We start from the raw sequence: 20,539 nt of genomic DNA, 5'->3' as shown, positions 1-20,539 counted from the left end.
CTGCCCCATCACCCCCCTACTGCCCCATCACCCCCCTACTACTGCCTCATCACCCCCCCTACTGTCCCATCACTCCCCTACTGCCCCATCACCCCCCTACTGTCCCATCACCCCCCTACTGCCCCATCACCCCCCTACTGCCCCATCACCCCCCTACTGCCCCATCACCCCCCTACTGCCCCATCACCCCCCCTACTACCCCATCACCCCCCCTACTGCCCCATCACCCCCCCTACTGCCCCATCACCCCCCTACTGCCCCATCACCCCCCTACTGCCCCATCACCCCCCTACTGCCCCATCACCTCCACTACTGCCCCATCCAGACGTGTCAGACTGGGTTTGTTGGTTTCCATGGTGGCCATACGTTGACAATGAATGCACGTCCTCCCCAGATCGGTACCTGCCCTACCAAGGAGGACAAGGAGGCGTTTGCCATCGTCTCCGTGCCGCTGTCTGAGGTCAGAGATCTGGACTTTGCCAACGACGCCAACAAGGTTCTGGAGTCGACCGTGAAGAAGCTGCAGCACGGAAACATCGCTCAGAACGAGAGGAGGTACCGTACCGTACGCCTTATTCCAAAGCGACTCAGGGTGTGTTCTCACTAGAACATTTGGAGTTTAGGATAAAGTTCACTTTGCTCTGCGTCGTTTGGAGCTGTGAGAACGCGCATTCGAAGTCGCTCCCGCAGCAAGCTCCGCTTGAAAAGGGTAGTTTCGCTCCGGTTACAAACGACGCATCCATCACTTTGCTTCGCTTCGCTTTTGGTGAGAACGCTGCTCGAGGCTGTCCATAGGAAAACAACAGCGCATGCGTGTTGATCTGGATAAGAGAGGGACGAACAGGCAATTTTGAATTTTTCTGACCAATCAACTACCACGTCTGTTGCTTCGATTGCGTATGTTACTTTGTTTACATAAAGGGCTGTGAGAACGCAAATCAGAGAAATAATTTATGCAACAATGTTGCGAACTCATCCACTTTCTCCGGGTCCTGATTCAGACTTTCATGTGAGAACATGACCTTACAATCAATACATTTGACTAAGCAAGTGAATCATCTATCCACCAGTCGTAGCAGGAAGAGTAACCCAGCTCAGGCTCGGGGCCATTGGCAGTCTCTGTGATAGAAGGAAAACGTGTATTTTTTATTTAAATATTTTTGTAAAAAATATATAGACACTGGAGAACAGAGAAACAGTACAAGGGGGGCAGTAGAAGTCATAGGGGACGCAGTAGAGGGGAAAAGCAGGTGTCTTCAGGAGACGCAGTGCTGGGGGGCAGTAGAAGTCTCAGGAGGAGCAGTTAAGGTGTAACCTGAAGAGATGGAGGTCTTCAGTCTCCGACGGAAGATGGGTAGTGACTCAGCAGTTCTGACAGCCGTGGGAAGCTCCTCCCACCAGCGGGGAGCCAGGGTAGTGAAGAGACGTGATCAGGCAGTGCGACTTGCATAACTAAGGCGGTCACATGATCAAAAGGTCAAAACGTAGACGACACAACACGATCGCGATACAGTCAGTTAAATATATTCCTGTTCAAGCTTACTATTCATTTCTTGTGGAATAATGTCCCATATTCTTCCAGATTTTGGCTTTGAAGTGACAACGAAAAGTGAATTTGGTCTCTGTGTTTTCCAGGTTCGTCACGAAGCTGTTGGAGGACCTGATCTTCTTTGTGTGTGTGGTGTGCAACAACGGACAGGAAGTGCTGTCTGTGGTCATCTCCAAACCCAACAGAGAGAGACAGAAACTCATGAGGGAGCAGAACATCCTAGCCCAGGTCAACACACACACACAGACACAGACACAGACACAGACACAGACACAGACACAGACACTCACACACTCACACACTCACACACTCACACACTCACACACACACACACCATATCCATTCCCTCTGATAATCCAAGGGTGACAGCCAATTATGTGGAGGACAGTAATGGCATTCAACATAGAGATGCGAAGTAGCAATTACACTGGCACTGGTAATTACAATGACGAGGTGTGTCTGATACAAACAACAGAAACATCCACAGAATCACTTCTAGAACTGTAATTGTTGTTGCAGTAACCTGACATTATCTTATTAGTATCGTGTGTGTGTGTGTGTGTGTGTGTGTGTGTGTCTGTGTGTGTGTCTGTGTCTGTGTCTGTGTGTGTGTGTGTGCGTCTGTCTGTGTGTGTGTGTGTCTCTGTGTGTGTGTGTCTGTGTCTGTGTGCGTCTGTCTGTGTCTGTGTGTCTGTGTGCGTCTGTCTGTGTCTGTGTGTGTGTCTGTGTGCGTCTGTCTGTGTCTGTGTCTGTGTCTGTGTGCGTCTGTCTGTGTCTGTGTCTGTGTCTGTGTGTCTGTGTCTGTGTCTGTGTCTGTGTGCGTCTGTCTGTGTCTGTGTCTGTGTGCGTCTGTGTCTGTGTCTGTGTGTGTGTGCGTCTGTCTGTGTCTGTGTCTGTGTGCGTCTGTCTGTGTCTGTGTCTGTGTGTGTGTGTGTGTGTGTGTGTGTGTGTGTGTCTACAGATCTTTGGTATTCTGAAGGCTCCGTTCACAGACCTGGGGGAGGGGCCCATGCTGAAGCTGGAGGACCTGGGTGACCAGCGCTACGCCCCCTTCAAGTACATGCTGCGTCTGTGCTACAGGGTCCTCCGCCACTCCCAGCAGGACTACCGCAAGAACCAGGCACGTGTCACACTAGCTCCCCCCGCACAACCCCACATCTGGACTCCCTCTTGGTCAATGGCCATACCATAATAAGGCCCAATCCTGATTACCTTTCCTACCCCTACGGCTCGTTTTGGAGTGCCGCTTGTTTTGGAGTGCCACTCGCTTTTGAGCCAAGGCCTTGGAACAGAGCCACAAGCCGTAGTGGTTGGAACGAAAAATGAATTGGGACACCCCTACCCTAAACGGGCACACGCAAAACGAAGCCGTATGGGTGAATTGGGATTGGCCCTAAATATGACGCTATGGAGATCTCCTCTTTATCTCAGAATTACTTGACTGTCACATATATTTTGAATCATGAAGATCCATGGTTGTGGATCTGAGGAGTAGGGATTCTCAAAGTAGAAATCCTTCAGTGTTAACCCTTTTGCAATGGACCTATCGCTAAGCCACGCCCCAAAATAGAAATTGTCCAATCATATCACAGCAAAAGTCATGACAGGCAGAAAACTCAGACAAACAACTTGCTAATATCGGATGGTGAAAAGCTTCTAGACAAAATATTCTTGTAATCTTTAAAAAAAACATGTCTATTGTTTGCTGTGGTAAATCAGAAATCAGAAATGTGCCAACTCCCGCCATTGTAAGTCACTGAATGTCATTCAGTCACAGTCGGTCACTGTCAGTGAAGCGTTGTTTGTTTGTCCGAGTTTTCAAAGGGGGCGTGGCTTGGTGATAGGTCCATTGCAACAGACGAATCCCTCTAATGAGATGGATTACTGACTAGCTAGTGCGCTGCTTCTGTCCCCCAGGAGTACATAGCCAAGAAGTTCTCCATCATGCAGTCTCAGATCGGCTACGAGATCCTGGCGGAGGACACCATCACGGCTCTGCTGCACAACAACCGCAAGCTGCTGGAGAAACACATCACGGCCAAGGAGATCGAGACCTTCGTCAACCTGCTGAGACGCAACAGAGAGCCCAGGTCAGCACAGGGAGGAAAGATACTGGATATAAGACTACTACTAATGATGAGGAATATACTAGATATAACACTCATATATACATATACAGAGAGGTCAGAACAGGGAGGAACGATAATCATAAGACAGGGCTCCCACCGGGGTCCTTGAAATCCTTGAAAGTTTGTGAATTTGAGAAAAAAAAAATCAAGGCCTTAAAAGCCTTTTTGAAAATGTACATGGGTCATTGAAAGTGCTTGAATTTCTCTTTCTGTGTGTGGGTGGGTGGGTGGGTGGGTGTACTTTGAAGAATGTAAAATATAAAACATATTCTGGTTTGTTTAACACTTTTTTGTTTACTACATAGTTCCATATGTGTTCTTTCATAGTTTTGATGTCTTCAATATTAATCTACCATGTAGAAAAAAATATAGAAATAAAGAAAAACCATTGAATGAGAAGGTGTGTCCAAACTTTTGCCTGGTACTGTATATGTACATGTATATGTTATGGTACATGTGGGAATACGGTACATGTGGGAAAACTAGGGTTAGGGTTAGGTGCTAGGGGTAGGGTTAGGATTAGGGTTAGGGTTAGACATGCCAGCATGTACCAAGTCACCCTAGCACCTAACCCTAACCCTAGTTTTCCCACATGTACTGTATTCCCACATGTACCGTAACATATATATATATATATATATATATATATATATATATATATATACACACACACACACACACACCTGATCCAGTATTTGGAGATGTTTAGTAAACTACATGCCGTAAGTATGTGTGTGTGCCTCCTCAGGTTCCTGGACTACCTGTCTGATCTGTGTGTGTCCAATAAGACGGCCATCCCCGTGACTCAGGAGCTCATCTGTAAGTTCATGCTGAACCCGGCCAACGCAGACATCCTCATCCAAACCAAGTGAGTCCCACGAACACGTTCTACCTCCACACTGTGTCCTACTCAGCATTTGTGGACATAGCAGTGAACTCACCCCTCTCCAGTCTGAGGAAGTCAAGACTATCTAGTTTAAGCTTAGGTTCTGTATTCATGTAGCAGGTATGGTATGTAGAATGCTGTCGAAATAAGCAACCTAGAGAAGAAACAGAACTTATGTAGATGTGGATGCGTGTGAGTTCCAAACTAACAACGTCTCCCCATCATCTACCCTCCATTTCTACCCTCTTTACATTTACATTTACATTTACATTTCTTTATTCCCCCTCCATCTCCTCCACCCTCCATTCCCTCCTTTCTCCTCCCCCGTGCGCCCCAGGCTCATCCCCAACACGGAGACCACCCTGGAGTCGTCCCTGCTGCAGGACGAGGTGGAGGACGAGGAGGTGTGGCTCTACTGGATCGACAGCCACAAGGAGCCTCACGGCAAGTCCATCCGCCACCTGGCCCAAGACGCCAAGGGCAACCACAAGTTGGACGGCGACATCATCACCTACTACAGGTACGGGTCCTCTCCGTGTGTACATCCCACTAATAACGTCACTCTTCTTCTCCCTCACTCTTCTTCCACGTACAACTCGTGAGCTTAGAATGATAAGGTTCTATCTCCGTTTAGGGTAGTTCAGAGATATTGAGCGTCAAAGTTTTTACATTCCATTATGTTCTGTGAGATGGAACCTTTGTATTTTATGAATTACTAACTAAAAAATGTCAACATTTTAAAAATAACACCACACAGGCATTAATAAACACCTAATGGATCAGATTATGTAAAAAACTAAATTTTGACAAAAATGGAGATAGAACCTTATAATTCTAACGTCACGGACTGCTACCCACGGCCCTGTATAGGCCACGTCTTTTCCCCTGTAGTGAATCGGGCCTAGTTTTTCCCTCTCAAACTCACAGCTTGTCCCTGTGTCTCCTACCCCCGTAGGTACCAGCTGAACCTGTTTGCTAAGATGTGTCTGGACCGTCAGTACCTGGCCATCAACCAGGTGTCCAGCCAGCTGCCTGTGGACCTGATCCTGCGCTGCATGTTCGACGACTGCCTGCCCTACAACCTGCGCGCCTCCTTCTGCCGCCTCATGCTGCACATGCACGTGGACTGCGAGCCGCAGGAGGCCGTGGTGCCGGTCCGCTACGCCCGCCTCTGGACCGAGATCCCCTCCAAGATCACCATCCACGAGTGAGTGTGTGTTGGCGTTTGGGAAGGGCTTAACACTAGAACAGCCTCGGGGGTTAAATGACCCCACTATTTACAATGGGAAGCTGCTACTTACATACAACGACCACTAGTTGGCCGCTTGTAAATTAGCCTGCTTCCTACACAGAAAAACTGCTAAATAGCTTCATACTAGCTTATGCTGAGGTGATTTTGAAAATGTAAGGATACTGGGTGGTAGAACGCACATGTCTAGGAAAAGTCATGAAAGGAGGGTCCTGAAATTTGATCGAGTGCAAAGATATAAAATGTTTCTTTACTCACAGGCTGTTCTCGTGTTAACACAGATGGGACAGTTTTGTTGGGGACGGTCAGTGTGTAGCTTCTTTTCAGTGGCGATTTATCTCAGACATGCCGCACGTTCTCCTTATATCGGCATTCTGAGGTGGAGAACCCAAGTAAAAGACCCAATGTGATCTATCTCCTTGAATCACAGAGGACGGAATTCTACTAAGCTCCTCTCTCAACTCCTGCTGCTGTTGTTTTTAATTATTTTCCTAGGGTTTGTTTACTGAAGCTAGATAATTAGTTAGAAGTTAGCAACGGAGATGTCCAACAGTCTAAAAAACGAAAAAGTTTGTTTGAAGTTTCACATTTAATAACGGGCGTGCTCGCTTGTGATATCTGACTGCTACTATGACCTGTCAGTAATTTCATTTTGAACACCAACAGCCCCCTCACTCCTGTCTGCTCAGTAACCAGTGAACAAGCTATGTCTGACAGACTCTAGAGGGTAGAGCGTGCAGAGTTCTCCCAGTCTGTCATCGGGAGACTAGACCTCGTGTGATCTCGAGACATATCTGTGTAATTGCAGCACACAGCCAAAGAGGAAATTGTCTCTCATTGGAGTATCAATCAATTCAAAGCACATTCAAGGCGTTGTCAATTATTGATCATGCTAAGACTGCTTTACACTGTAATTACCTCCCCCAGCTACCAGTACGAGTTCATAGAACCTTCTAGAGAAGACATGAAGAGAAAGTTTGCCCCAACAATGGAGTTTGTCGAGGAATACCTCAAAGACGTGGTCAACCAGCCTTTTCCATTTGGGGACAAAGAGAAGAACGAACTGACTCTAGAGGTAAAGCGTCACACATGATGGGCGTTGTATCAAAACATTACTGGTTGGGAGAAATAGCTCACACTCCACTGAAGAGATAAGTGTGCCTATATATAGTATATATATATATATTATATATGCCTATATTATTAATATTTTATTTTTCAAACCAACACAGTGAGCACACACCCTTGTGTGTTGGGTTGTAAATTCCAATTCCAATCTTATCTTGGATTTCTGTAAAATGATACAAAAAAAAAAAAATGTATTTCAGTTGTATCTTCATTTCACTTGGCTCTTTTTCACCTATCTTTTCTATTCTTCTTCTTCCTCTCCCTCTCTCCCTCTGTGTGTGTGTAGGTGGTGCACCTGGCCCGTAACCTGGTGTACTTTGGCTTCTACAGCTTCAGTGAGCTGCTGCGTCTCACGCGGACCCTGCTGGCCATCCTGGACATCGTCCAGCACCCGCTCACCTACATGGCCAAGCTCAGCAAGAGTCCAGAGGCAGGTCTGTCACGCAGAGACGGACTCTAATGTCAGCTAGAATTGTTTAATTACACTTACTAAGTACCTAATAATGAAGTTATTTTCTTTCATTTACATCAAGTTGACCAATGAATTGATAGAGGGATTTTGTGATCTCAGCCAATCCAAAATGAGTAAAAAAACGGGTTGGATTGGTTTGATTTGGATGTGCTCCCATTTTGTGTTATTTTGTGAACGTTTTGTCAAAACAACGTGTGTGTGTGTGTGTGTGTGTCCTCCAGGGAACAACGTCCTGCGCACCATCCACGGGGTGGGCGAGATGATGACTCAGATGGTTCTGAGCAGGGGTCATGTCCTGCCCCACAGCCTCCCCGACACCCCCCCCTCCTCCTCCTGCCACCGCAAACCCCACTTCCTGCCTGACAACGAGGACGTCATGGTGATGGACACCAAGCTCAAGATCATAGAGATCCTACAGGTGAGCATTCTACTGGAACATTCTACTGGAATGTTACTGGAACAGGACTGTTGCAACTGGGGCGGCTGTGGCGCAGGAGGTAGAGTTGCCGCCTAATGATCACAAGGTTGGCAGATCAGCCGTTCAAGCCCCGGCTGGCCACATGTCGAAGTGTCCTTGGGCAAGACACTGAACCCCAAAATTGCTCCCAGTGAGCGGGCCGGCGCCTTGCAAGACAGCTTGCCGCCATTGGTGTGTGAATGTGTGTGTGAATGGGTGAATGAGAGGCCGTTGTAAAGCGCTTTGGAGCAGCAAAAAAGGCGCTATAGAAGTGCAGTCCATTTACCATAACTGAAAACTGGATTGTTGCTAGGAACCTTGTTTTTGTTGTGCTTGGTGAGAAACACGAACACAAGCTCGGTTGATGGATATTTATAGGGATATTTCTATTTATTCTGTTATGGATTTAATTATTTTTGCATAGAAGATGTTGATGTACTTAACATCATGTAATCCTATCTTTCATTCGCATCCATATTAATTCTCCCCAACAGTTCATCCTGAGTGTGCGGCTGGATTACAGGATCACCTACCTCCTGTCTGTCTACAAGAAGGAGTTTGGGGACAGAAACGTCCCTGACAGCTCCCTCACGGTGACGTCTGAGTTCTCCCCGCTGTCAGGTGAGACTCTATAACGACATACCTCACTCTACCTCACTCAATCTCTCTCATTCAGCCCACACCAGAGGGCCTTTATTGATTACTGTAATTACCGCTGTCACGGTTACCAGTGGCTTACTATAATTGCGTTGTCGGGTGTCTGTGCCTCCCGTTAGCCTCGACAGCTCCAGATCCAGACATAGATGAGATCGCAGCCAAAGCCGAGACCATGTTTGCTGGGAGGTAGGTGACCCCATGGTGTTGAACTTCACTGCTTTTTTTTCTCCAGGACATTAGTAACTCCTAAATAAAAGTATGGGTCGTTATGATCACAGACATGCACACTGTAGTCATGATTATCTTTTTATAAGATCTGTGTATGATCAGATAAGCGTAAGACACATGATAAGAGCCCCTAAGATTTGTCGAAAATCATTCTGTTTGATCAATTTACTGGTGTGTGTGTGGGTATGTGTGGGTGTGTGGGTGTGTGGGTGTGTGTGTGTGTGTGTGTGTGTGTGTGTGTGTGTGTGTGGGTGTGTGTGGGTGTGTGTGTGTGTGGGTGTGTGTGTGTGTGTGTGTGTGTGTGGGTGTGTGGGTGTGTGGGTGTGTGGGTGTGGGTGTGTGTGTGTGTCTGTGTGAGTGTGTGAGTGTGAGTGTGAGTCTCTGTCTCTGTCTCTGTCTCTGTCTCTGTCTCTGTCTCTGTCTCTGTCTCTGTGTGTAACAACGTGTGTCTCTGGTTGTAGTTCTGAGATGAGTGCGGTGGAGCTGGACGACGAGGGGGGTCGTACGTTCCTGAGGGTCCTCATCCACCTCATCATGCAGGACTACCCCCCGCTGGTGTCAGGTTCGCTCCAGCTCATCTTCAAACACTTCAGCCAGAGAGCGGAGGTCCTCCAGGCCTTCAAACAGGTAACAGCCCATCTCTCCACCAGGGAAGGGGCGCTAATTGGAGCTCTTTCAGGATCTTGCAATCACTTGCCTTTTTTTAGTGAAGTAAGTGATTCCGTCTTATCAGATTAGATTAGGAGCGATTTCTCAGAAGATGAATTTGCGATGCTGTTAACTATTTCAGTGGGTGTTTCAATTTTTAATAAGTTTTGAAGTGTACCGCTTATGGGTGATGCCTTCCGTTTGGAAATGTATTGCCTTGGAAATGGTGTGTCTGTGTCTCTGTCTGTGTGTATCTGTTGCATTCAGTCTGTCTGTCTGCCTGCCTGCCTGCCTGTGTGTCTGTATGTCTGTGGCTGGCTGGCTGGCTGGCTGGCTGTTTGTCTGTCTGTCTGTCTGTCTGTCTGTCTGTCTGTCTGTTTTAAAGTGTACTGCTTATGGGTGATGCCTTCTATTTGGAAATGTGTTGCCTTGGAAATGGTGTGTTCTGTGTCTCTGTCTGTGTGTATCTGTTGCCTCTACTTGTGTGTTTTGCCTCACTGTGTGTCTGTGTGGGAGTTGGTCTCACTGTGTGTCTGTGTGGGAGTTGGTCTCACTGTGTGTCTGTGTGGGAGTTGGTCTCACTGTGTGTCTGTGTGGGTGTTGGTCTCACTGTGTGTCTGTGTGGGAGTTGGTCTCTCTGTGTGTCTGTGTGGGAGTTGGTCTCACTGTGTGTCTGTGTGGGAGTTGGTCTCACTGTGTGTCTGTGTGGGAGTTGGTCTCACTGTGTGTCTGTGTGGGAGTTGGTCTCACTGTGTGTCTGTGTGGGTGTTGGTCTCACTGTGTGTCTGTGTGGGAGTTGGTCTCACTGTGTGTCTGTGTGGGAGTTGGTCTCACTGTGTGTCTGTGTGGGAGTTGGTCTCACTGTGTGTCTGTGTGGGAGTTGGTCTCACTGTGTTGGTCTGTGTGGGAGTTGGTCTCACTGTGTGTCTGTGTGGGAGTTGGTCTCACTGTGTTGGTCTGTGTGGGAGTTGGTCTCACTGTGTGTCTGTGTGGGAGTTGGTCTCACTGTGTGTCTGTGTGGGAGTTGGTCTCACTGTGTGTCTGTGTGAGAGTTGGTCTCACTGTGTTGGTCTGGTGGTCCTCCTGCAGGTCCAGCTGCTGGTGTCGGAGCAGGACGTGGAGAACTACAAGCAGATCAAGGTGGACCTGGACCAGCTGCGTCTGACGGTGGAGAAGTCTGAGCTGTGGGTGGAGAAGAGCGGAGGCTACGGCAGTGAGGACCTGGGGGACAGCCAGGGCAAGGAGCAGAACAGTGAGGTACACTCTGCCCCCTACAGGCCACTCTGCCCCCTACAGGCCACTGTGGTGGATTCATAATGACACTCAAGATAGGAACGTAGAATATTTATTAAAGAAAATGGTCACACCTTTCACAACTCGAGTTGGACCCAGCCTACTTAAGGTAGACTGGAGTGCCCACTCACACACAACACATCTCTTATATAGTGTCAACATCAACACAACAGCGACAGGAGTCCACAATGCATTCCATAAATGTTGGAACATTGGAACAATGTTGAACAAGGTCTTGATTTCACACTTTACACTGGGTCAACACAGTCACAACATTGATAACGAGTTCCTGCATTCCACCACTGTCCATGAACACAAGGCCCTGGACCGCCAATTTGGCTTTAAATCCAGTGGTAGCTTTTTGTGTCATTTTGTCTGTTTGATTGACAGGAGGCGGGGATAATGAGTCCAGTGCAGGACGGAGACGTGAAGCCTCAGATCGACAGCAACAAAGCCAACAACTACAACATAGTCAAAGAGGTCGGCTGCATTCCATTACTTGTGACTTTTACATGTTATGGTACATGTGGGAAAACTAGGGTTAGGGTTAGACATGCCAGCATGTACCAAGTCGACCTAGAACCTAACCCTATTTTTCCCCACATGTACCGTAACATATGTATTACTATGACAACTCCTATTACAACAGAACGGACATGCTCGCAAAAATTAAGTGTGTGTGTGTGTGCGTGTGCGTGTGCATGTGCGCCTGTGCCCGTGTCTGTGTGCGTGTGTGTGTGTGCGTGTGCCTGTGCATGCGCGCCTGTGTCTGTGTGTGTGTGTGTAGATCCTGCTGCGTCTCAGTAAGCTCTGCTACCCCAGTAAGAAGAGCCGTGTGCAGCAGCAGAGGCTTCTGAAGAACATGGGAGCTCACACCGTGGTCCTGGACCTGCTGCAGATCCCCTATGAGAAGGTGAGAGGCCCAGTCAATGACCCAGTCATCTGACTGACCAGTCATTTACATTTACATTTTTGCCATTTAGCAGACGCCTTATTCCAAAGCGACTTACAATCGATACATTTGACTAAGCAAGTGAATCATCAATCCACCAGTCGTAGCAGGAAGAGTAATCCAGCTCAGGCCCGGGGCCATTGGCAGTCTCAGTGATAGAAGGAACGAAAAGAAACAAGAACAAATATAGACGCTGGAGAAACAGAGAAACAGTACAAGTGGGGGTGCAGTAGAAGTCATTAGGGGACACAGTAAAGGGAAAAAGTGGGTGCTGGGGGGTAGTAGATGTCTCAGGAGGAGCAGTTAAGGTGTAACCTGAAGAGATGGAGGTCTTCAGTCTCTGGTGCAAGATGGGGAGTGACTCTGCAGTTCTGACAGCCGTGGGAAGCTCATTCCACCAGAGGGGAGCCAGGGTAGTGAAGAGACGTGATCGGACAGGGCGACTGCCGTGTTGGTGTAGAGGTGGTGGGGCCAGTCTCACTATTCAATGGTGTCATGTGCTTCTCGTTGTTGAAGTTGTAATAAACCGTGTTTGTCTGTTGTCCGTCTATCTGTGGGTCTGTCCGTCCGTCCGTCTGTCTGTGGGTCTGCAGAGCGATGAGAAGATGAATGAGATCATGGCGCTGGCCCACGTGTTCCTGCAGAACTTCTGCAGAGGGAACGCCCAGAACCAGGTTCTGCTGCACAAACACCTCAACCTGTTCCTCACGCCAGGGGTACGTCTGTCTGTCTGTCTGTCTGTCTGTCTGTCTGTCTCCTTCTCAACCTGTTCCTCACGCCAGGGGTACGTCTGTCTGTCTGTCTGTCTGTCTGTCTGTCTGTCTGTCTCCTTCTCAACCTGTTCCTCACGCCAGGGGTACGTCACCTGTCTGTCTGTCTGTCTGTCTGTCAACCTGTTCCTCACGCCAGGGCTACGTCTGTCTGTCTGTCTCTCTCTCAACCTGTTCCTCATGCCAGGGGTACGTCACCTGTCTGTCTGTCTGTCTCTCAACCTGTTCCTCACGCCAGGGGTACGTCTGTCTGTCTGTCTGTCTGTTCCTCACCCCAGGGGTAGGCTCACCTGTCTGTCTGTCGCTGTCTCTGTCTGTCTGTCTCTGTCTGTGTGTGTGTGTGTGTGTGTCTGTGTGTGTGTGTGTGTGTGTGTGTGTGTGTGTGTGTCTCCCTCTCCACACATGCACGTTAGTACGTTACACACACACACATTAAAACATTTCTATGAAGTTTCTCTCTGTCCACATGTGTGAATACTTTTTCCCCTCCTAGTCTAGATTGATACTATGTCATATAGTATCAGCACCAGAATATGTTCAGACCTTTTGCTAGCATATCATCCCAATAGAGCTCTCAGGTCTTCTGACGCTGGCTTTCTCTGTGTACCACATGTACAAAAGAAGAGATTTGGTGAGGCTGCATTCTCATTTTATGCCCCCAGATTGTGTCTTCACTGCCAGTTTACATTAGGGATGCAACCTCAGCACATATGTTCAAGTCAAGACTAAAAACCCATCTTTTTAATATTGCCTTTAAATGACTAAATAATTAAATGATGATTTATAGAATGATTGGAGCACTTTGAGCTGCAACGTTTGCAGGAAAAGCGCTATACAAATACAAGTTATTAATTATTATATTATTTAAGTTATTATATACGTGTGTGTTCATTCTTGGTGCGCGGCTTCTCACGGTGTGTGCAGCTGCTGGAAGCGGAGACGATGCGTCACATCTTCATGACCAACTACCACCTGTGTAACGAGATCAGCGACCGCGTGGTCCACCACTTCGTCCACTGCATAGAGACCCACGGAAGACACGTCCAGTTCCTCAAGTTCCTGCAGACCATCGTGAAGGCCGACGGCAAGTACGTCAAGAAGTGTCAGGACAAGATCATGACAGAGGTGAGACGGTCCAGACGCTGTTATGTGTTCATAGGCTCGGAGACAGTCTTGAAGTCCTTCTTGAAGTCCTCGTTCTTCTGTGTATGCCAGGGCTCCCACGGTGTCTCCCAAAGTTTGTGAATTGGAGAAAAAGAAATCAAGGTCTTAAAAGTTTTTTGAAAATAGACATGGGTCATTGAAAGTGCTTGAATTCCCCTCTCTCTCTCTAAAAAAATATATACAGTATATATATATATATTTTTTTACTTAGCTCAACTAGTTCTGTCTCAAACTATGCCATGTTGGGTCCTTGAATTTGAGGGAATTGAGTCTTGAAAGTCCTTGAAAGGTGCTTGAATGTGATGTTCCAGAAGGTGTGGGAAACCTTGGTTTGTTGACTTGTTCTGTTCTTGACGAATCAGGATTTTTCCTGACAGTACTCTTCACTGATATCCTTTGGGTTTTTTTGTTGGTTTTTTTACGGGGTTTTTTCTGAGTGGGGCAGTCCCACTCATATTTTTCATCTTTATTGACAGTTACAGTGAAGATTTAGACAGGAAGGATGGGTGAGAGAGAGAGGAGGGATGACATGCAGGATATGTCCCTGGCCGGAATCGAACCGGGGACCCTGCGGTTACATGGTCAACGCTTAACCCGCTACGCCACCTAAGCGCCCCCCTTTGTTGTTTTCTCTCTTCCCTTGCCTCTCTGGCCAGCTGGTGAACGGAGGCGAGGACGTCCTGGTGTTCTACAACGACCGCTCCTCCTTCCCCGTGCTGCTGCAGATGATGTGCTCGGAGCGCGAGCGCACGGACGAGGGCGGCGCCCTGGCGTACCACAACACCCTGGTGGAGCTGCTGGCCGCCTGCACCGAGGGCAAGAACGTCTACACCGAGCTGAAATGCAACTCCCTGCTGCCCCTCGACGACATCGTCAAAGTGGTCACCCACGACGACTGCATCCCAGAGGTACGGGGGAGGAGGGGCTGCGGCACAAATGTCATTCCTTTGTTCACGTGTATGTGTCGCTTCATTCGGAATGTTAACACTAGAACAGCCGTGCCTTTTTACCTGCTAAAAGAGCCGCCGTCCTCTTTAGAATGTAAATCTGCTATTTACACACAACGACCACTAGTTGGCCGCTTGTAAATTAGCCTGCCTCCGGGAGGGTCCTGAAATTTGATTGAGTGCAAAGATATAGCATGTTTTTTTACTCACAGGGGTCAAATGACCCCTCATAGCTCTGAGGGGTCACGGTGACCCCTGTGAGTAAAAAATAAATTCTATCTTTGCACTCGATCAAATTTCAGGACCCTCCTTTCATGACTTTTCCTAGGTATGTGCGTTCTACCACCCAGTGTCCTGACATTTTCAAAATCACTTCAGGATAAGATAGTACAAAGCTGTTTTGCGTGTGTAAATAGCAGATTTACATTCTAAAAAGGGGGTCTATTTGACCCCCAAGGCGGCTCGACTAGTAGGTCAAATAGGCACGGCTGTAACACTAACTAGTGTTAAGTGTTAATTGGGTACAAAAGCCCCAGTGTGACAGAGTTGTCTGTAGTCGTCTGAAGGCAGCGTTTCTACCGCTCCTCCGCCAGGTGAAGACGGCCTACGTGAACTTTGTGAACCACTGCTACGTGGACACGGAGGTGGAGATGAAGGAGATCTACACCAGCCACCACATCTGGAAGCTGTTTGAGAACTTCCTGGTGGACATGGCCAGGGTGAGTCCTCACGCCTCCCAGCGGAGCGTCAAAACACCCCAACTCTCCTCCTCTTATGCTCCTTTTATCACCGTTTTCCCAGAGGTGAGAGACAGCTAACCCGTCACCCTCCACCTGCTCTGGGGGTGGCTGTGGCGCAGGAGGTAGAGCCGCTGTCTAATGATCGCAAGGTTGGCAGATCGGCGGTTCGAGCCCCGGCTGGCCACGTGTCGAAGTGTCCTTGGGCAAGACACTGAACCCCAAATTGCTCCCAGTGAGCGGGCCGGCGCCTTGCATGGTAGCTTGCCGCCATTGGTGTGTGAATGTGTGTGTGAATGGGTGAATGAGAGGCCGTTGTAAAGCGCTTTGGATAAAGGCGCTATATAAGTCAGTCCATTTACATTGCTCTGGTTTCTTTACCAGGTGTGCAACACCACGACGGACCGTAACCACGCCGACGTGGCTATGGAGAAGTACGTGACGGAGACAGTGATGGCCATCGTCAAGGGCTTCTTCAGCTCCCAGTTCTCCGTTAACAACTCCAACCTGCAGGTGAGGCCCAATTTATACTTCTGCGTAAAATCTACGCCGTAGCTTGTCGCGCACCTCTTCGAAAATGTAACTACCCGGCACACCTACGCAGACCGTAAGAACTGTGATCAGTCCACTTGGTGGCGTCACGTGATTCCGACTCTCTCGTAGGCCTAAATGCGGAAGCCATGACAGAAATGTCATTAACTTTTTCTGTAATTACTTATTAATAAAGATTAATTAATACGGGAGGGGATGAAAAGAAATCAGGTTATGTTAAAAACAAAGAACATACACGACAGACAGCGGCACACATCCAAGCATTTCCAGCACAGTTACAAGATAGAAACATGCATACATCTCCACACCTCCTCCACTTACAGTCACAGCATCAAGTTAAAGGGACAACGTCACACATCTACATAAACCCGCACAACATTAAGCACAGCAGAAAGCACACTAACAGCATTAGAGAATTAGCAACATACAGTATGCAAATTTGACAGACAGAGGGAGGTGGGAGTGGGAGACGCTTCACTGAAGCCACGGCGTAAAACACAACGTTAGACATCTGTTTGTTGTTATGAGAAGTGTACAAATATTTTTCGGTTTCTTATGGAACTGTGGCGGGACAAATTAGGTAATTAATGGGGAAACATTGGAATAGCTGTTTACTTCTAACCCTGGGTACTTCTAACCCTGGGTACTTCTAACCCTGGGTACTTCTTTTTTTTTTTTAAAGTTACTTTGCCCCACTCAGAGAGTCCCATTTTCACCTTCATTGACAGTTACAGTGAAGATTATGACAGGAAGGATGGGTGAGAGAGAGAGGAGGGATGACATGCAGGATATGTCCCCGGCCGGAATCGAACCGGGGACCCTGCGGTTACATGGTCAGCGCTTAACCCGCTACGCCACCTAAGCGCCCCACCCTGGGTACTTCTAACCCTGGGTACTTCTAACCCTGTTTACTTCTAACCCTGGGTACTTCTACACTTGAGACTAATGAGAAGTAATGATCCTGGAGACTTTGCTTCTGTCTGTCTGTGCCTTTCTGAAACAAGGGCAGGCCCGGCACCCTTTTGTATTGATGCAACTGGGTCTCAGTCTGTCAACAAGCTGTAGACTTCCACCTACGCTACAGGTTCTGTGGGCGAATGCCCAGAACATCCTCGAATCGGATTAATAAATGATGTTGCCTCCCAGCGCTGTATTTGAAGTCATCTGCAGCTTTTAGAGTTTCTTGACTGCTGATTCCTCTCACCTCGCATCCTCCTCTCCTCTCCTCATCCTCCACTCCTCTCCTCCTCATCCTCCACTCCTCTCCTCCTCATCCTCCACTCCTCTCCTCATCCTCCTCTCCTCCTCATCCTCCACTCCTCTCCTCCTCATCCTCCTCTCCTCATCCTCCTCTCCTCCTCCTCATCCTCCACTCCTCTCCTCATCCTCCACCCCTCTCCTCATCCTCCTCTCCTCCTCATCCTCCACTCCTCTCCTCCTCATCCTCCTCCACTCCTCTCCTCCTCATCCTCCTCTCCTCCTCCTCCACTCCTCTCCTCCTCATCCTCCACTCCTCTCCTCCTCATCCTCCACTCCTCATCCTCCACTCCTCTCCTCCTCATCCTCCTCTCCTCTCCTCATCCTCCACTCCTCTCCTCATCCTCCACTCCTCTCCTCCTCATCCTCCTCTCCTCTCCTCATCCTCCACTCCTCTCCTCCTCATCCTCCACTCCTCTCCTCATCCTCCTCTCCTCTCCTCATCCTCCACTCCTCTCCTCCTCATCCTCCACTCCTCTCCTCATCCTCCACTCCTCTCCTCATCCTCCACTCCTCTCCTCCTCATCCTCCACTCCTCTCCTCATCCTCCACTCCTCTCCTCCTCATCCTCCTCTCCTCTCCTCATCCTCCACTCCTCTCCTCATCCTCCACTCCTCTCCTCCTCATCCTCCACTCCTCTCCTCATCCTCCTCTCCTCTCCTCATCCTCCACTCCTCTCCTCCTCATCCTCCACTCCTCTCCTCATCCTCCTCCTCTCCTCTCCTCATCCTCCACTCCTCTCCTCATCCTCCACTCCTCTCCTCTCCTCATCCTCCACTCCTCTCCTCATCCTCCACTCCTCTCCTCCTCATCCTCCACTCCTCTCCTCATCCTCCACTCCTCTCCTCCTCATCCTCCACTCCTCTCCTCATCCTCCTCTCCTCTCCTCATCCTCCACTCCTCTCCTCCTCATCCTCCACTCCTCTTCTCATCCTCCTCTCCTCCTCATCCTCCATTCCTCTCCTCCTCATCCTCCACTCCTCTTCTCATCCTCCTCTCCTCTCCTCATCCTCCACTCCTCTTCTCATCCTCCTCTCCTCTCCTCATCCTCCACTCCTCTCCTCATCCTCCACTCCTCTCCTCATCCTCCACTCCTCTCCTCATCCTCCTCTCCTCCTCATCCTCCACTCCTCTCCTCCTCATCCTCCACTCCTCTCCTCCTCATCCTCCACTCCTCTCCTCCACTCCTCTCCTCATCCTCCACCCCTCTCCTCATCCTCCACTCCTCTTCTCATCCTCCTCTCCTCCTCATCCTCCTCTCCTCCTCATCCTCCACTCCTCTCCTCCTCATCCTCCACTCCTCTCCTCCTCATCCTCCTCTTCTCATCCTCCTCTCCTCCTCATCCTCCACTCCTCATCCTCCACCCCTCTCCTCATCCTCCACTCCTCTTCTCATCCTCCTCTCCTCCTCATCCTCCTCTCCTCATCCTCCACCCCTCTCCTCATCCTCCTCTCCTCCTCATCCTCCACTCCTCTCCTCCTCATCCACTCCTCTCCTCCTCATCCTCCTCATCCTCCCCTCCCCTCCTCATCCTCCCCTCCTCTCCTCCTCATCCTCCACTCCTCTCCTCCCCCCTCTCAGACCCACCAGCCCATCTTCATCCAGCTGCTGCAGTCGTCCTTCAGGATCTACAACTGCACCTGGATCACCTCTGCCCAGAAGTCCAACATCGAGGGCTGTATCAAAACCCTGGCTGACGTGGGTGAGTCACCGCTAGCAGAACCACTCTCACAGTCTATCCCCCCCTACGCAGAGTAGAACACACATTCATGCGTGGGTGGGTGAGTTCAGAGGTCTTCTCATTGACTCCCTTAGTGCGTATGTACGTTTTAAAGCCTCCTCTCCTGCCCCTGTGCAGCCAAGGCCCGGGCCATAGCCATCCCGGTGGACCTGGACAGCCAGGTGAACACTCTGTCTATGAAGCACCACACCAACATGGTGCAGCGCGCCGCCAAGGACTGGAGGATCTCGGCGCGCACGCGGCCTCGCAAGGAGACCCTGGGAGGCCCCGACTACAAGAGCATCATCGAGAAGCTGCAGGTGAGAACACACACGCGCACGTGTCACAATCACAATTGCTTTTATTTTTAAAAAAAATGTATTGAGCTAAAATTACTGCTCACATGAATGTTCTGTGTGTCTGTGTGTCTGTGTGTGTTTATGTGTCTGTTTCTGTGTCTATGTCTGTCTCTCTCTCTGTCTCTGTCTCTGTGTGTGTCTCTCTCTGTGTGTGTGTGTGTGTGTGTGTGTGTGTGTGTGTGTGTCTCTGTGTGTCTGTGTGTGTGTGTTAGGGCGTGGTGGCGTGTCTGGAGGAGCAGTTCCGTCCCAGGGTGCAGGCAGAGTTTAGTGTGCTGGTGGACGTGCTGCACAGCCCAGAGCTGCTGTTCCCCGAGGCCGCCAGGCTGCGCTGCCAGAGTGGAGCCTTCATGTCCAAGTGAGGAGGACCCACACACACACACACACACACACACACACTTTCATGTCCAAGTGAGGAGGACCCACACACACACACACACACACACTTTCATGTCCAAGTGAGGAGGACCCACACACACACACACACACACACACACCTTCATGTCCAAGTGAGGAGGACACACACACACACACACACACACACACACTTTCATGTCCAAGTGAGGAGGACCCACACACACACACACACACACACACACCTTCATGTCCAAGTGAGGATGGGACCCAACACACACCATGAGCTAGAATGACACCAACTCACACACACACACACACACACACACACACACACACACACACCATGAGCCAGAATGGCCACGCCCCCTTTGAAAACTCGGACAAACAAACAACGCTTCACTGACAGTGACTGACTGACTGACCGTGTCTGAATGACATTCAATGACTTACATGGTGGGAGTTGGCAAATTTCTGATTTCTGATTCACCACAGCAAGTAATAGACATGTTTTTTGTAGCGAGTTGTTTGTGAGTTTTCTGCCTGTAGTGACTTGCTGTGATATGATTGGACAATTTCTATTTTAGGGTGTGGCTTAGCGATAGGTCCATTGCCAATGACACCAACCCACACACACACACACACCATGAGCCAGAATGACCTAGAATGACACCAACACACACACACACACACCATGAGCCACAATGACCTTGAATGACACCAACACACACACACACACACACACACACACACACACACACACACACACACACACACTGAGCCACAATGACTTCACACACTATGTGCCATAATAATAACCTATAATGACACCATCACACACATGATGCGCCAGATAATGTTACCAAGAACTACACCATCACACACACACACACACACACACACACGCACACACTAGGGCCAGAATGACCTAGAATCTTCACACAGGTTTCACCTGTTATTTTCCTAAGGGTTTCTTTAAGGGCATATACACAACAAACACCTGTCTGTCTTTATTGACACGTAACCATAGGCT

The 20,539-nt window shown here is 49.1% G+C and overlaps 1 protein-coding gene across 1 annotated transcript in view; it reads left to right on the top strand.

Annotated features, from left to right (window-relative positions):
* Positions 1-20,539, top strand: part of itpr2 (inositol 1,4,5-trisphosphate receptor, type 2) — a gene marked incomplete at its 5' end in the record, with an annotated part of 98,667 nt that overhangs the window by 25,851 nt on the left and 52,277 nt on the right. Inside the window, 24 exons of the mRNA XM_080545155.1 lie at positions 395-555; positions 1,636-1,777; positions 2,511-2,669; positions 3,467-3,639; positions 4,427-4,546; positions 4,902-5,084; positions 5,520-5,771; positions 6,741-6,888; positions 7,228-7,375; positions 7,635-7,831; positions 8,365-8,491; positions 8,647-8,713; positions 9,217-9,382; positions 10,493-10,660; positions 11,087-11,176; positions 11,484-11,609; positions 12,242-12,364; positions 13,343-13,543; positions 14,239-14,490; positions 15,123-15,248; positions 15,651-15,779; positions 18,658-18,778; positions 18,935-19,116; positions 19,368-19,510. Coding sequence (XP_080401281.1) covers positions 395-555; positions 1,636-1,777; positions 2,511-2,669; positions 3,467-3,639; positions 4,427-4,546; positions 4,902-5,084; positions 5,520-5,771; positions 6,741-6,888; positions 7,228-7,375; positions 7,635-7,831; positions 8,365-8,491; positions 8,647-8,713; positions 9,217-9,382; positions 10,493-10,660; positions 11,087-11,176; positions 11,484-11,609; positions 12,242-12,364; positions 13,343-13,543; positions 14,239-14,490; positions 15,123-15,248; positions 15,651-15,779; positions 18,658-18,778; positions 18,935-19,116; positions 19,368-19,510 — 3,704 coding nt within the window. The remainder of the gene's footprint in view (positions 1-394; positions 556-1,635; positions 1,778-2,510; positions 2,670-3,466; positions 3,640-4,426; positions 4,547-4,901; positions 5,085-5,519; positions 5,772-6,740; positions 6,889-7,227; positions 7,376-7,634; positions 7,832-8,364; positions 8,492-8,646; positions 8,714-9,216; positions 9,383-10,492; positions 10,661-11,086; positions 11,177-11,483; positions 11,610-12,241; positions 12,365-13,342; positions 13,544-14,238; positions 14,491-15,122; positions 15,249-15,650; positions 15,780-18,657; positions 18,779-18,934; positions 19,117-19,367; positions 19,511-20,539) is intronic.

Source organism: Nansenia antarctica (assembly GCF_963989245.1).
Source record: "Nansenia antarctica genome assembly, chromosome: 14".
Lineage (NCBI taxonomy): Eukaryota > Metazoa > Chordata > Actinopteri > Argentiniformes > Microstomatidae > Nansenia > Nansenia antarctica.
The sequence above is the reverse complement of the archived record's forward strand: the minus strand, read 5'-3'. Positions and strand labels throughout refer to the sequence as shown.